General features: G+C 33.2%; 1 protein-coding gene across 7 annotated transcripts in view; it reads right to left on the minus strand.

The window, feature by feature from the left end:
* Window positions 1–13,342, minus strand: part of Rcor3 (REST corepressor 3) — a 44,116-nt gene that overhangs the window by 10,036 nt on the left and 20,738 nt on the right. For 6 of the 7 annotated variants that reach the window (XM_015483679.2, XM_015483681.2, XM_048809428.1 and 3 more), the window contains 3 exons: window positions 11,823–12,041; window positions 6,975–7,052; window positions 571–628 (listed from right to left, as the gene is read on the minus strand). In XM_015483679.2, coding sequence (XP_015339165.1) covers window positions 571–628; window positions 6,975–7,052; window positions 11,823–12,041 — 355 coding nt within the window. The remainder of the gene's footprint in view (window positions 1–570; window positions 629–6,974; window positions 7,053–11,822; window positions 12,042–13,342) is intronic. The other variant, XM_048809430.1, reaches the window with a different exon arrangement.

A 13,342-nucleotide genomic window follows, 5' to 3' on the forward strand; every position in this document is an offset into this window, starting at 1 on the left:
AAAAAAGTTATACATAGTACATTAAAATGTTATATGTATAATTTATACCTCTTCAGTCTCTTTTTAAAAATACAAATACTTAAAGCCAGGGTTCTAAGCATTCAGTGGTACATCTCTTAAGTAAGGTATGATAAACTGAAAGTTAAACATACAGTACCTGACACTTATAAAATAGAGACTACTACACAGAGTGATTAGAAAAACCAAAAACATTATAATTTATGCTTTTAATTATGAATCATCAATGAGTGATACAGGAAAAATGAGTCTAATTGCAAGAATACTGAAGCAGACACCGAGCCCACATGACTTGGTCATGCTTGTCACCAACATCGATTATTCAGTGCTGAGAATGCATTATGTGCTGTTCTGGACCCAAAATGTACATAGACTCAGTATGTCACATCCACAAATACAACACATAATTCCTGGTCACCAAAACTTTGTGATTAATACAAAATCCATTTTCTTTCTTGATCCACTTCTAAAGGAAGGGAAGAACTATGATAGTCACCTTTCATGACAAGTTAAATAATTATTAACAACAGTAACTGCTTATCTTTAATATACCTTGCACTGCTAGAAGCTGCTCCTCTGTGGTCCAACGGGCATTAATTTTCTGATTTGACTACAAAATTAAAGAGAATTTCCTAATGAGGATATGAAGACAGACATTTTTTCAAAGTGCTTATTTTTTTTAACTTTTCACCAAATCACAGACATGAGAGTACTAAAACTGATTTATGAAGACTCCATTTTTAGAAGGATTAAAATTTATATTGAGTTACTTTTTACCCACACAGAAAGGTAATGAAAGGGAAATGTACAAATCTGGAATGTACAACATTAACATTTATGCTCTATATCAAAGATATTGAAGCCTGAGAAAACCTATTAGTTGTCAATTTTCCAACTACAATGTTCCTATCATTCATTACAAATGTTAATTTTAACCTTGTTTTTAACATTTAAGACATTTTATTTTCTTTAGAAAAGATCTGTGACTCTTAAAATTTCTTCCCTTCAAATTTATATTAAATCTAGCCTTTCTCACCCTAAAACAGTGTTACAAATCAGCACAGAATGTAGAATAGGCCTAAGTCCTAAAATATTTTTTTAAATTTCTAAAGAAAGTGACGGGCTGAGAAGAATGGATCTTTTTCTCCCCAAATCTTCCAATGTTCCTCCCCAATTTTTTGTTTAAAAAATTCTAGAATTTTGATATTGTAATATCAATCAGATTTCACTAGTGTATATCCACTGACCAGTAATATCAAGGACCTTTGGCGGTAGATAAAGGAACTTTTTGCAAAGATAAAGTGACTCTATGTAACACCTTGACATGAACAAGAAAAAGGGAAACTGGAAGGGTTAGAAATTGAGATGGATTTTAGGAAAGAAGTTTCTGAAAGGAAAACAGAAGGTATTCCATGTATAGGGAACAATAGAATCTATCAGGAAAAAGTGATAAATAAGCCCAGAAAGTTGGTAGTATTTCACTAAACTAAAATGTATTAAGGGTCACTAATCATAGAAAAAATGGCAAAAAACCAAGGGTGATAAGCTTGCACTAAATTTAATAAACAATGATTGTGTTTTTGATGGTAAGAGTATATGTGAGAAGAGTATGATTTTATCCATAATAAGACTTTAACCCTGGAAAGCTGGAAGAAGAGCTATGCTGTTAAGAATCTAGAAGTCAAGAAATGTAGATTTGGGAGATGTAGAAAGGTAAAGCAAAGATGCATTTAATTTGGGATATGCTGAAAATGAGATACTAGGACAGGACACTCAGGGAGAGCTCAGGTGCCCACTTGAGGGTAAAATAAGTTTATTCCAATAAATTTTTGAAGGGTCTGGAAAATTTTCATAGGGAAAATAATGGAGTTATACCTTACTCAGGACTTACTTATTGGGCTTCTTTTTAAAAACTGTGGCATCCCCATTGCCAAATTACTCTTGAAATGTGCTTATTAGTGTAGCCACTGATAGGCACACAATCTCTCAATAGATCCATACAATCAGGTACTTCTCTCCAGCACTGAAATGCACCACTAGTTTTTCAGCCGAACCCCAAATACAACTGCCAATCCGTATAATTATATGTATGTCTGTGTATATTTTATATATATTTAAATACTAGAATCTCTCTCAGTTCAAAGAGTCATGTAGAAGCTAAAACAGATTGAAGGAGCTGGATTCATAATTCTCAATTCATGAATGTTCACTCTGGGGCAGATACTCAATAAATGGGAATCAGGCAGAATTGCAGCAATACTATACTTGCTATGGCTAAACATTCTGTTTCTCTCTCTTAAATGGCTGAACGTCTATCCAGTTGAATTTGAATCATTTAAATGCACATAGGATGCAATTTTAACATAGTTAAATGGTGAGATTCTATCTTCAAGGGAGGAGGAAAAAAAGGAATTTTGAGGAGAAACCCTGGACAATGCCTACATTTATGTAGAGAAAGGAAAATCATGCTGAGAAGGGAACATAGTAGCTATAAAAGAGAACATAATCTCTCAAAAGTTAAGGGAAGACAGGTCCAGTGGCACATGCCTATAATCCCAGTGACTAGGGAGGCTGAGGTTCTAGGCTAGTCTTAGCAACTTAGTGAGACCCCATTTCAAAGTGAAAAATAAAAAGGACTGGGGATGTACCTCAATGATTAAAAAAAAAAAAAAGCCCCTGGTTCAAAAAACAAAAAGAAAAAAAAAACCTGGAGGGTAAAAAAAGAAAAAAGAAAAAAAAGTTACAGAACAAAGAGAAAGATGGGTAGTCACCTAAAACAAGAGCTCAGGAAAAGGTATGAAGAATAAAAAGTTTTGTCTTCAGTGACAATGTCAACCTTTAAGAAGCAGTTTTGTTGGAAAAATTTAGGAGGAAAGAGCTGAAACCAGATGGGATTAAATAGTTACTATATGACAAAATGGAAGCAGTAAAAAGAGAAGGAAGGAGAAATAGGGTCAAAAATTTTAAATAGACAGGATTCTTGTTAAGTTATTCATTTTTATAGTCTATTTTAAAGCCATTTACACTTTAGTAAAGATTTAATTTAGAAAAAGGACAATTCGAACATAACTAGGAATCTAAAACTGTGTTGATATCAAAATTAGCTGGGTGGTACCACAGACTATATCCTTCTACACCAAACCCTGATCTGAAATGTTGTTATTTAAAAAATAATAATATACAACAATACAATCTAATAACTGTATGAAAGATACTTCTAGAACAAACAATTCATGACTTCCTTAGTGAATTCAGCATTCTTACTGCATCCTTTCCCCAATAAATCAATTTGCCTTCAGGTATTTCTCACTTTTGTCAGCAGTATTATATGTATGCATGTGTATATTATATATATATATAAAGTCTGAAGAGCTGGAAATGATTACCAAGTTAAACCTTCTACTCAATGCTGAAAATTCTATCCAACATCCATAATAAAAGGGTTACCCACCTTTGCAAGAAAACATTCATGGATGGGAAATTTATAGCTTCAAAAAGCACTCATTTTTCCAGTTATATTATTCTTTCTTCTTGGATTAGTCTCCTTGTCTCCATCTACCTACCTCCATCCAAAACAAATCAAAGCATAACAAAAATTGCTACCTCTACCCCTAATATGCTCACAAACTTGAGGAGATATAAATTTATTTCCTACTTTGCAGTGTTATCATTTGCTTCCATTCCTATAACTAATACCCAACTCTATTCCAACCCTTTTACCATTCATCACTCATATACTTAGTATTTTAGTAGCTATCAAATATCTCCTGCATAAAACTGCATAACATAATATTTGAGGATAATTTTCATACAATTAAAAAATAAATACATCCTCCTATACTGAAGAAACAACAGGGTTTTTTCATTTAACTTAATTTGCTTCTTTTTTGCAAGGACTTCTGCACTTTGCCTCTTGCCCACTGATCTCTATCACAAAGAAGTCCTCACTCAACCTCATTAATATCTCACTCATATGGTTTTCATTATTCCTCCACATCCAAGTTTGCCTTCCTAAGTAGACAATACGATTCTTGAGAGAAGATTGTTTTATACTTCTGCTGAATTCCACACAGCAATTAGCCCAATAATGAGTTCATAGTAAGTGAATACTATACAGAAATATTTGAAATACCTGTTGATTGGTTTGTAAGAGTGCTTTTTATTTCCAGACTGTATATATATTTTGAATGTATTATTCAACACCTCATCATTATTCCTATCATTCTCTCTGCCTGAAATGTCCTCTTCTCCATTTTATGTGACAGTAAAACCTCCACTTATCTTTCAAGCCTCAGATGAAACATTCCTCCTTAAGGAAGTCTTTCCTGATTATCCTAGCCAGAATGAATAATGAATAATGCTGCTATTTTCCTGTAGCACTTTGTTTATAAATCTACCGTATAACTTTTATCAGTTTGTCTTACAACATCTATACGTAAGTCCTTTTTTAAAAAAAGGTGAAAAAAATCACCTCATTTTGTCCTTTTTCCTACCCTCCCCCACCATACTTCTCAGAGTGCTTCACACCATTGTGCCTTACATCAGATTATCAATAAACACTTGTGGAAGCAAATGGATTTTCTTTCCCTAAATGAAAATATCAAATAAAGCCAAATTAACAAGTAAAGCTCCTTAGTAATTATGAGGTAATTCTTTTAATGACCTATTATAATTATTCTAAAGGTTATTAGCATTCTCTGATTAGGTAAAATCTAACCTAAAGGTAACAGGATGGATGATAGGATTCTAAAGGTCTTTACTGTGATTATGAATCTAATATTTTGAAAAATATCCATTCAAGTTGCCCTCCTCCTGAAAGGAACAGGAAAATATGATAAATATAAATATACCCTGGGGACTTTCAATATAACAAAACATATAATATTATATATACTATTAAATCATATAAGTTCAATAAGTCACCCCAAATACTTAAATTTCAGTGTATGCATGACTAAGTGATTTTATCGTGATCATTATTTTTATAACAAGATTTTAGAAAATGCTTGATAAAATTTAACTCAATTATTAAACTGTGAGAATCGAATAAGCAATTTTGCTCTTCTATGAAAGTGACAGCATAATATATGCTAATCAAGGACGAAGCAGGACTTTAAAAAATCTAAAATACAGTCAAGCATTCCATTGATTTACTACTTGTGTGACCTTGAGTAAGTCAGTTAAACTTTCTGAGTCCAGTTTCCTCATGTAAAATAATAATACCTGCTTTACCTACTTGTATGAATTTCTGTGAAATCAAGGAGGTAGCAGGCAGGTAGGATAAAATACTACTGTACTTGCAAATCTTACTTTATATAATTTTAATAACTGAGATGGTCCTATAATTTTATGATATTTTGGAATTAAGACTAACTTTTCATTAAAAATAGGTAGACTTTTTCTGTAATGTTACTACGCATGGTATATTCTTATGAGAAAAATGTTAATTATTCCATTATTTTATTTAATGACTATAAGTTATTTGGTTTTTTCTTTCTTTTTCAGGCAATCTTGGTAAGATATTTTCCAACAAAGTTCTATGTTTTAATTTTTCAAACTTATTGGCACAAAGTTCTTCCTGGTATTCCCATAATGTTTTTAATATCTGTTGTATTTTAATTTTATTTTGAAATTATGGGAACTTTAATCTTTTCACTTTTATGAATTTAAACTCATGCTTAAACAAAAAACTAAACATTTCAATACAAAATTTAAAATAATTTTTACTGTCATAATATAGCAAAATAAAGCACTATTTTTTTTTTATATTATACTGGCCTTACATAAATAAATGCTACTAGAATGTTTGTCAGTTTACTCTGGGTTTAGAACATATTTTTCATAACCTAACCTTGAAAGAGATTATTAAAAACAACAACATTTTTTTTTTTTAATAAGTCTTCCTTTCTGGAAGAATAATTCTAATGACTAAGATGCCACACATACATTATTTCTGAAGCACTACTGTTTTTTTTTTTTTTTTTTTTAGTTGTAGTTGGGCACAATACGTTTATTTTATTTATTTACTTTTATGTGGTGCTAAGGCTCGAACCCAGGACCTCACATGTGCTAGGCGAGCGTTCTACCGCTGAGCCACAACCCCAGCCCCTGAAGCACTATTCTTTTGTCTTCCCACAGCCCCTCACACATATTTCATGTGTAGATAGCTCAGTCAGCCTGTGATTTGGAAGGCAGGAAAAGAGTCCCATTATTAGGACCAAATAAGATTATTTGATTATCACATACACAGGAAGGCAAATCCAGGATATGAAGCATAACATAAAGAGTATTAAAAAAGAAAAAATATTTTATATAAGTAGAAACTTCTATAAAAAGACTTGACTGGTTCTTACAGGGCATTTAAGGAGTCCTATAAATACCACAAATACCAAAAAACATTTAGGTTTCAATTAAAATACAAGGCACAAAAATAATGGTTGATCTATATCTTTTTAGATATTTTTATTTTCAGGGACATAAGTACAAGAATTTAAATCCACATAGGAAAATCCTCATCTGAACTGAAAGACAAATGTCTGAAAATAAAAATCTGTTGAAATGAACTCCTTTTCTTATGATTTATTCTTGCTGTGTTACCAATTCAAATAGGCAGTAAAGGGCTTTGAGAAAACACTGCATAGTCCCAGAAATATATCAGCTTGTTTATGGATGACCTTCTAGTTTCACATACACTGTGCTTGCTCCTATAGCTATTTTCCCTAAGTATTTTCTCTATATGGATTGCTAAGGGCAGTAATAATTTAAATAAAAAAGCATTAGCCAAACCTCAAAATATCAACTACCTAAATGAAAAAATATATGACAAATTATCCATATTAGGAAACCTTCAGAGTAGTTACCAACACAAGTCACCAAAACAGTACTTAAACAATGACTGGATAACTGAAAGAATAAGCTTCACTATGTTTAATCACATGTATTTTTCAATATCATACCTCAGGAGGTTTGAATTCTTCAATTCCACCTTCCATTTTCTGTTTAAGTGCACTGTTTACTTGCTTAGCATTCTGAACCTTCAACAAATAACCCAAAATATAAATCAGATCATGTACTTAGGTAAATTTTTGAATACTCAAACAAATGACAAGGATATATATCAAAACTCTCTGAAATTTTATTTCAGGAGAATAAATATATTTATCACACTTAGGCTACTTATACTGCTCATTTAACTAATTAATACACACATCAACTAATATACACATTTAATGGACTTGAAACTAGATTTAAATATTTTTAAATATCATAAATCATAGTCTCTGAATACCTTTTTAACAATGTCTCTTATAACCAAAGGCAACCAATGTTTAGGGATTCATTTCCATCAAAAGTTCTCATTACCGCAGTGTTCTGACCAAATAATGATTATTCTAGTAAGAATAATGATGGTGACTAATATTAGGTATTTATGTATAAAAAAATCACTCTCAGTACTCTGGACAAAAAAAATCATTTAATTTTTCACAACCTCCCTGTGAGAGAAGCACTATCTGCTATAACTCAACATATGCAATAAAAAATCACAGGTCTTATGGGGAAAAACAGGTGGGGATACAGCACTCAAAAACTTCAGTAATGACAAACAGGAAAAGGAAAAAACCTAACAAAAATGAGAGCACAGTTATATACATTCTAAATTATTAAGAAATTCATAAGTATGAGGCCAAGGAATTAATTGTAGAACATTAGCGTAGCATGGTTAAGGTCCTGGGTTTGATCCCTAGCACTTGCTACCGCTGCCCCCAGCTTGTAAGTTACTATGAAGCAGAAGAAAGGCTATTTGAAATCAGATCAAAGTTTTAACACTAGATGTATATGGTTCATAACACACAGTGAATTGAAGTAGCTGGTACATGTCTGAGGTATGTGTTTTCTCAGGTCGGCTGGGTGCACTTTTTGCTGACAAACTCATACTTGAGCGAACACAATTCATGTTATGCTTAAATTGTTCCCCAGTATATCAAGTGCAATGGAACAAATGAAAGCTTTCAAAACAAGAGTTAGTGTAGAACTGATTCTATTTCTATTACAACCATTTGGAGATGAAGAATAAAGGGCACAGAGAGGTTAAGAAACTCCTAACACCATAAATATAGGAGGTACAATCTGAATTTAAACCATGCCAAGTTTTAAATAACTATTCTACTGGCAATACTGTTATTTGCCATTTAGAACATTAAGGGTCAGGACTGGTTACTTTAATCCTCTTTTTTTTAAAAATTTCCCCAGTGTGGACAACCAAATGATTTATAAAAGAATTTGTGAATTTTTTTTTTCACTAGAGATATTAAATACAGCTAAAATATAAATATCTATGATGGTTCAAGGACAATTAATTGACTACGTTAGACATATAGATGTAAAATGTAAAGTGTCCCTGTTCTCAAGGATTTCATAGATTTGTGGGAAGATAAATAAATATAAAAATGTGATAAATGCTAAAACGCCTAACGTAGACTTGGAGAGAAAAAACAGAGAAGAAAGAAGTAGATGTGCATGTTTGTGTTGTTGGATGGAGGGTGGTAGGGAAGATCGGGGAAAATGTTCAAGAGAAGCTGACACCTAAAGGAGTTTTAAAAGATTAGCAAGAATTAAGCAGGCAGACAAGGTTGGGGGAGGGAATGCATTCAAGGCAGAAAAGCATTTAGGAAGACAAAAAGCCCAAGGGCTTGGGTAATAAATAAAGCTGAGGCCAGATTATAGAATTTGAATTTTGCCTAAAGAATGAAGGAAAACCATAGGATTTTTAAGTAAGGGAACAACATGACCACATTTGTCTCTTAGAAAGACACTTCTGGGTAATAATATGGAGAAGTGAATGTGGTAAAGAGGATGGATTAATTTAACAATCTAAGTGAGAAATATTAATTAAGAAAGCTTTCATTAAAACAGAAGGTATGAAGGAATGATCATGGCAGTACACAAGGTTGGATAAAGAAATAACCCAGAAACAATTAAGATCTCTTTTGTAAACACTCGATTGTGGAGAATTAGGGGGAATCAAGGACAACTAGTTAGCTGAGTGAGTGTATATGGCACTCACCACTCACTGAGACAGGGAATACAAAAAGAGAGAGAGAGAGAGAGAGAGAGAGAGAGAGAGCGCACAGATAACTAGGTTAGTTGTGGAAATCAGTCTGGGCAATGTAAAAGTAGTAATAACTTATGAAATTATTAATGTAAACTTTTACTATGTCACACTAATGAATAACCAAGGAAGCTTAAAAGCTGAAACCAAAGTACCTTTATTAAAAAAACAAAAACAACAACAAAAAACTGTAAGAGGATGGGTAGCTCAGTAGGGAAAATGGTTGCCTAGCATGCATAAGGCCCTGGGTTCAATCCTCAGCAACACACACGCACAAATAATCCATATGTATAGCAGTAGTACTGAGGATGAAATATAAGCACAGGTACCAGTATATTTTATTCCTCCGTTTTCTTGAGAACTTTGAAAATATTATAGGTAAAGTGTTTTTGGAGTTTTCTAAAAAGGAGAACTGTGATTTGGAGGATGGGGAATCTTGCAAAGATGCATGGTTTGACTAAAGACTAAGCACTCCTCAAAGACATATTCAAGAAACTCAAGAGAGACCAGTGTCATAAGTCAAGGGAAAGAAATTCCAAGAAGAAAGGAGTGGTTGATAATGTCAAACATTACTGAGTAGTCAAGGGAGATAAGAACCAATAAGGAAGCATTAGATCTGACAATTCTTTCATAAATGATCTTAAGATAGTCTTCAGTGGCACAACTACAACGGGATATGAGACAAAAACTAAATTGGAAAGGGTCAGAAAATAACTGGTGGTAAGAAAACTGAAGTAATTTTTTTGTATATATTCATTCAGGAAGTTTGCTAAGGAAAGAGAAACAGGATAACTAGGGTCAAGGGATAAAGAAGTCTGAAAATGTTGGAGAATCTTAGTCCTACGCTAAACAGTTAAAAAGTTCTTATATTAAGTGTGAAGAGTTATATTAATTTCTATTTTATCAGTGATATTATACATTTACTTCAGAATTTCAATGTTTTTAAACTACTAATAAATTTCTTAATATTGCATAATATGAAAAGATAATGCATCAATTTTTCTAAAGATCAAGAGTATGCTAAATTCACAGTGATAACATAGGGATGCATCTTGTAATTCCTAGAACCAGTAGAAAGAAAGAAAGAGGGGGGGGAGGGAGGGAGAGAGGGGGAGGGAGAGAGCACACACAGGTGGAGTGAGCTGAAAAATGTAAATGTGACATGACCATGGTACACCTCTTCTTAAAGTCAATCAGTTGTTTCCTAACTCAGGATGAATTTCAAATTTCTTAATATTGCCTTTTGATAAATCAGTGTCTACTATTACCTGCAAAAGACAAGTAGAAATTAATGATAAGCTTTATAACTGACAACTGTGTGTGTTGCATGGAGTTAAAAAGCAGACAGAAAGAATAAACAAGAGAGAAGTTGTCAGACATGAGGTGATAAGGTCAAACAAGGTATAGTATAAATGAGAGCACTGATTGAAAAGAAATTTCAACGATAAAACTCATATAGCTGGGTTACCCCTTGGGATTATGTGTGTTGGGGGAGAGATAATGACAGAAAATGAGGCAAAGAAGTTCTGATGAGGTAGGCGTGGTGGCACATATGCCTTAATGTAATCCCCTCCTGTGACTCTAAGACAGGAGGATCAAGTTTAAGCAAGACCCTTAGTAACTTAATAAGACCCTGTCATGAATTGGGGGTATGTATACTCAGTGGTAAAGTGCCTCAGTACTCCCCCACCCTGCCTAAAAAAGATGATTCTGGTATTTCAACAGAGAGGGAAGAGGAAAAAAAAGAAATCTTTAGGTGGAAGATCTGGCAGGCAGCTGTGCTACAGCTATTGAGCTTGGGAGAAAAGTCACAGCTTGAAAAATAGATTCAGAAGTCACTGGCATGTAGGGTACAGGGCTGGATGATATGAAGTAAGAAATGACAGATTTATAAGTACATCTAGATTTAAGGGATAAAGAAAAATAACAATGAAAACCAAAAAACAAAAGAAGCCGGAGAAAGGCCAGAAATAGCAACAACTATTCATTGAGGACTTATTATGTTAGGCACTGCTTTTAAGCACTTATCATACATAATCTTTAAATAATCTTGTTTAATTCCTTCCAATCACAATATTTTAATTCTCATTTTCAGATGAGAGAAATGAAGCTGAGAGAAATTAAACAGCTCCCCTAAGGTTATACATGTAGGAAATGGTGTAGCCTAGATTTAGAACTTATAGGTTCCCTGATTCTAGGTCCTGCCTCTTAATCACCTGATTATGATGATATTTTTATTATAAGACTACTGATGATGATGAAAATGGCAGTCATCACTGAATATTCAAAATGTGCCAAACACTGCTGAACAATATATATTACAAACAATTCTCAATAAACTGCATGAGAATTTTGATTATCTTCAATTTCATACACAGAAAATTAAAGCTTAGCAAGGTAATACAGTCTGCCCAAGGTCACAGAGCTAACAAGTAATAATGCTGGGATTCAAATCCAGAAATGGAAGACTTATCTTCCACAAATTTTAAAGAATGAAATTGGGTTGGAGTATAGCTCAGTGGAAGAATACTTGCCTAGCATGCTGGAGGACATGGGTTTGATGCCCAGAACCCAAAACCAAGAAACTTATATAAATGGGTGCTAAGAAAATCTGCAAGAGTACAGTACAACCTAGGTAAAAAGTAGATAAGCAAAATGGACAGAATCATTAAATATACTATTTTTATAAAACTACCTGACGTTTCAGAGAGATCAACTCCATGTCCAGTTGCCTCAGAATGGTGTTGGCTGCATTGGGACTACAAGAAACAGCTACCACATCTTCCTGGGTTAAATACATGCCCTTAGGTGGACGGCACTTAGAGCGCTGAGAATGATGGCGATGTTGTAAACTCTGATATTCTCTCCTTCCAAGTCCAATCTTGCTAGTTTGGACAGTTTGTTCAGTGTTTCCCTAAGAGAATAAAGATAACAGTAACAGGTCATTTGGTTTTTATAAATATATGAGCTGAAAACAGTTTCCAATAGAAGTATTTGCTTCACTAAGTATACCTGAAAAATACTTCTAACTAATTATATTATTATGTACAAGTTCAAACCTATACACAGTACTCATCAACTGGAGGATAAGGGAAAGAAAGACTATGACACGATGCATCCTTGATTATTTCACTCAATCAAATGCTTAGTTTCTAGGCCCAGAAGACTACAAAAAAATTAAAAAATAAGTTTTTAACTCTAAACTATTCCTACTGCTTAAAGATTGGATATATTTTCCCTAAGCAACAGAGGGGGAAAAATAAAAACAAAAACAAAATCAAACTATAATTTACTAAATACAAACTTTTTCAAAAAGTATAAATAAGAAAAAAAAAAAAGAGGTAACTTAGGAATTCTGACATGCAGATTAGGCAGCTGGAAAAGATGTAACATTTCATCTTCACTTTAAAGTTGTTGAGCTGAGCACGGTGGCACATGCCAATAATCCCAGAGACTCTAGAGGCTTAGGCAGGAGAATTGCAAGTTTGAGGCCAGCCTCAGCAACTCGGCGAGGCCCTAAGTAACTTACTGAGAACTTTTCTCAAGATAAATCAAAAAAAAGGGGCTGGGGATATGGCTCAGTGGTAAAGCTACCCTGGGTTCAATCCCTGGTAATCAATCAATCAATCAAAAGAGAAGTATACCTCTAAAGGTTAAAATTATCTTAACCTTAACAATAATTCTTAAGTTTCAAATCTGTGAATAAAATATCAGTTTATACCTCAGAAAGGAAGAATTAAACTCAGTTCAGGAAAGCTATTCTAATAATGATGACCATGTTGTCTTAAGCAGTATTTCACTATTACCTGCAAAATTCTTAAAGTGTGATAGAAAAATACAATGGTATTCTGTGCTTCTGGGAGGGGAATCCATTTTTTTTTTTTTAATGTGTCTATTACATGGAATTTTATTTACTGACTAGATTCAATAATCCAGTTCTTTAGGTATTAACTAAAATTCATAAAACCATTGTATAATGAAACATAGTTTTGCTTTATTTCTTAAAACTCAAAGTAATACATGACAGATTTGCTATTCAGAAAATTCTTTCCAATATAACACCCCTTAAACTGCAGGGTCAAGTATTTTTTTAAAATCGTTTAAAATTCGTCTCTGAGCTGGTAGGGAGGTGAGGAAATTCCTTAGCGGCCAGAAATGATGAGAAAGCAAGAATCCAGAGAGATAAGCAAATATGCAGGAACTAGCATTTGCCTA

Source organism: Marmota marmota, unplaced genomic scaffold (genome assembly GCF_001458135.2).
Source record: "Marmota marmota marmota unplaced genomic scaffold, marMar, whole genome shotgun sequence".
Classification (NCBI taxonomy): domain Eukaryota; kingdom Metazoa; phylum Chordata; class Mammalia; order Rodentia; family Sciuridae; genus Marmota; species Marmota marmota.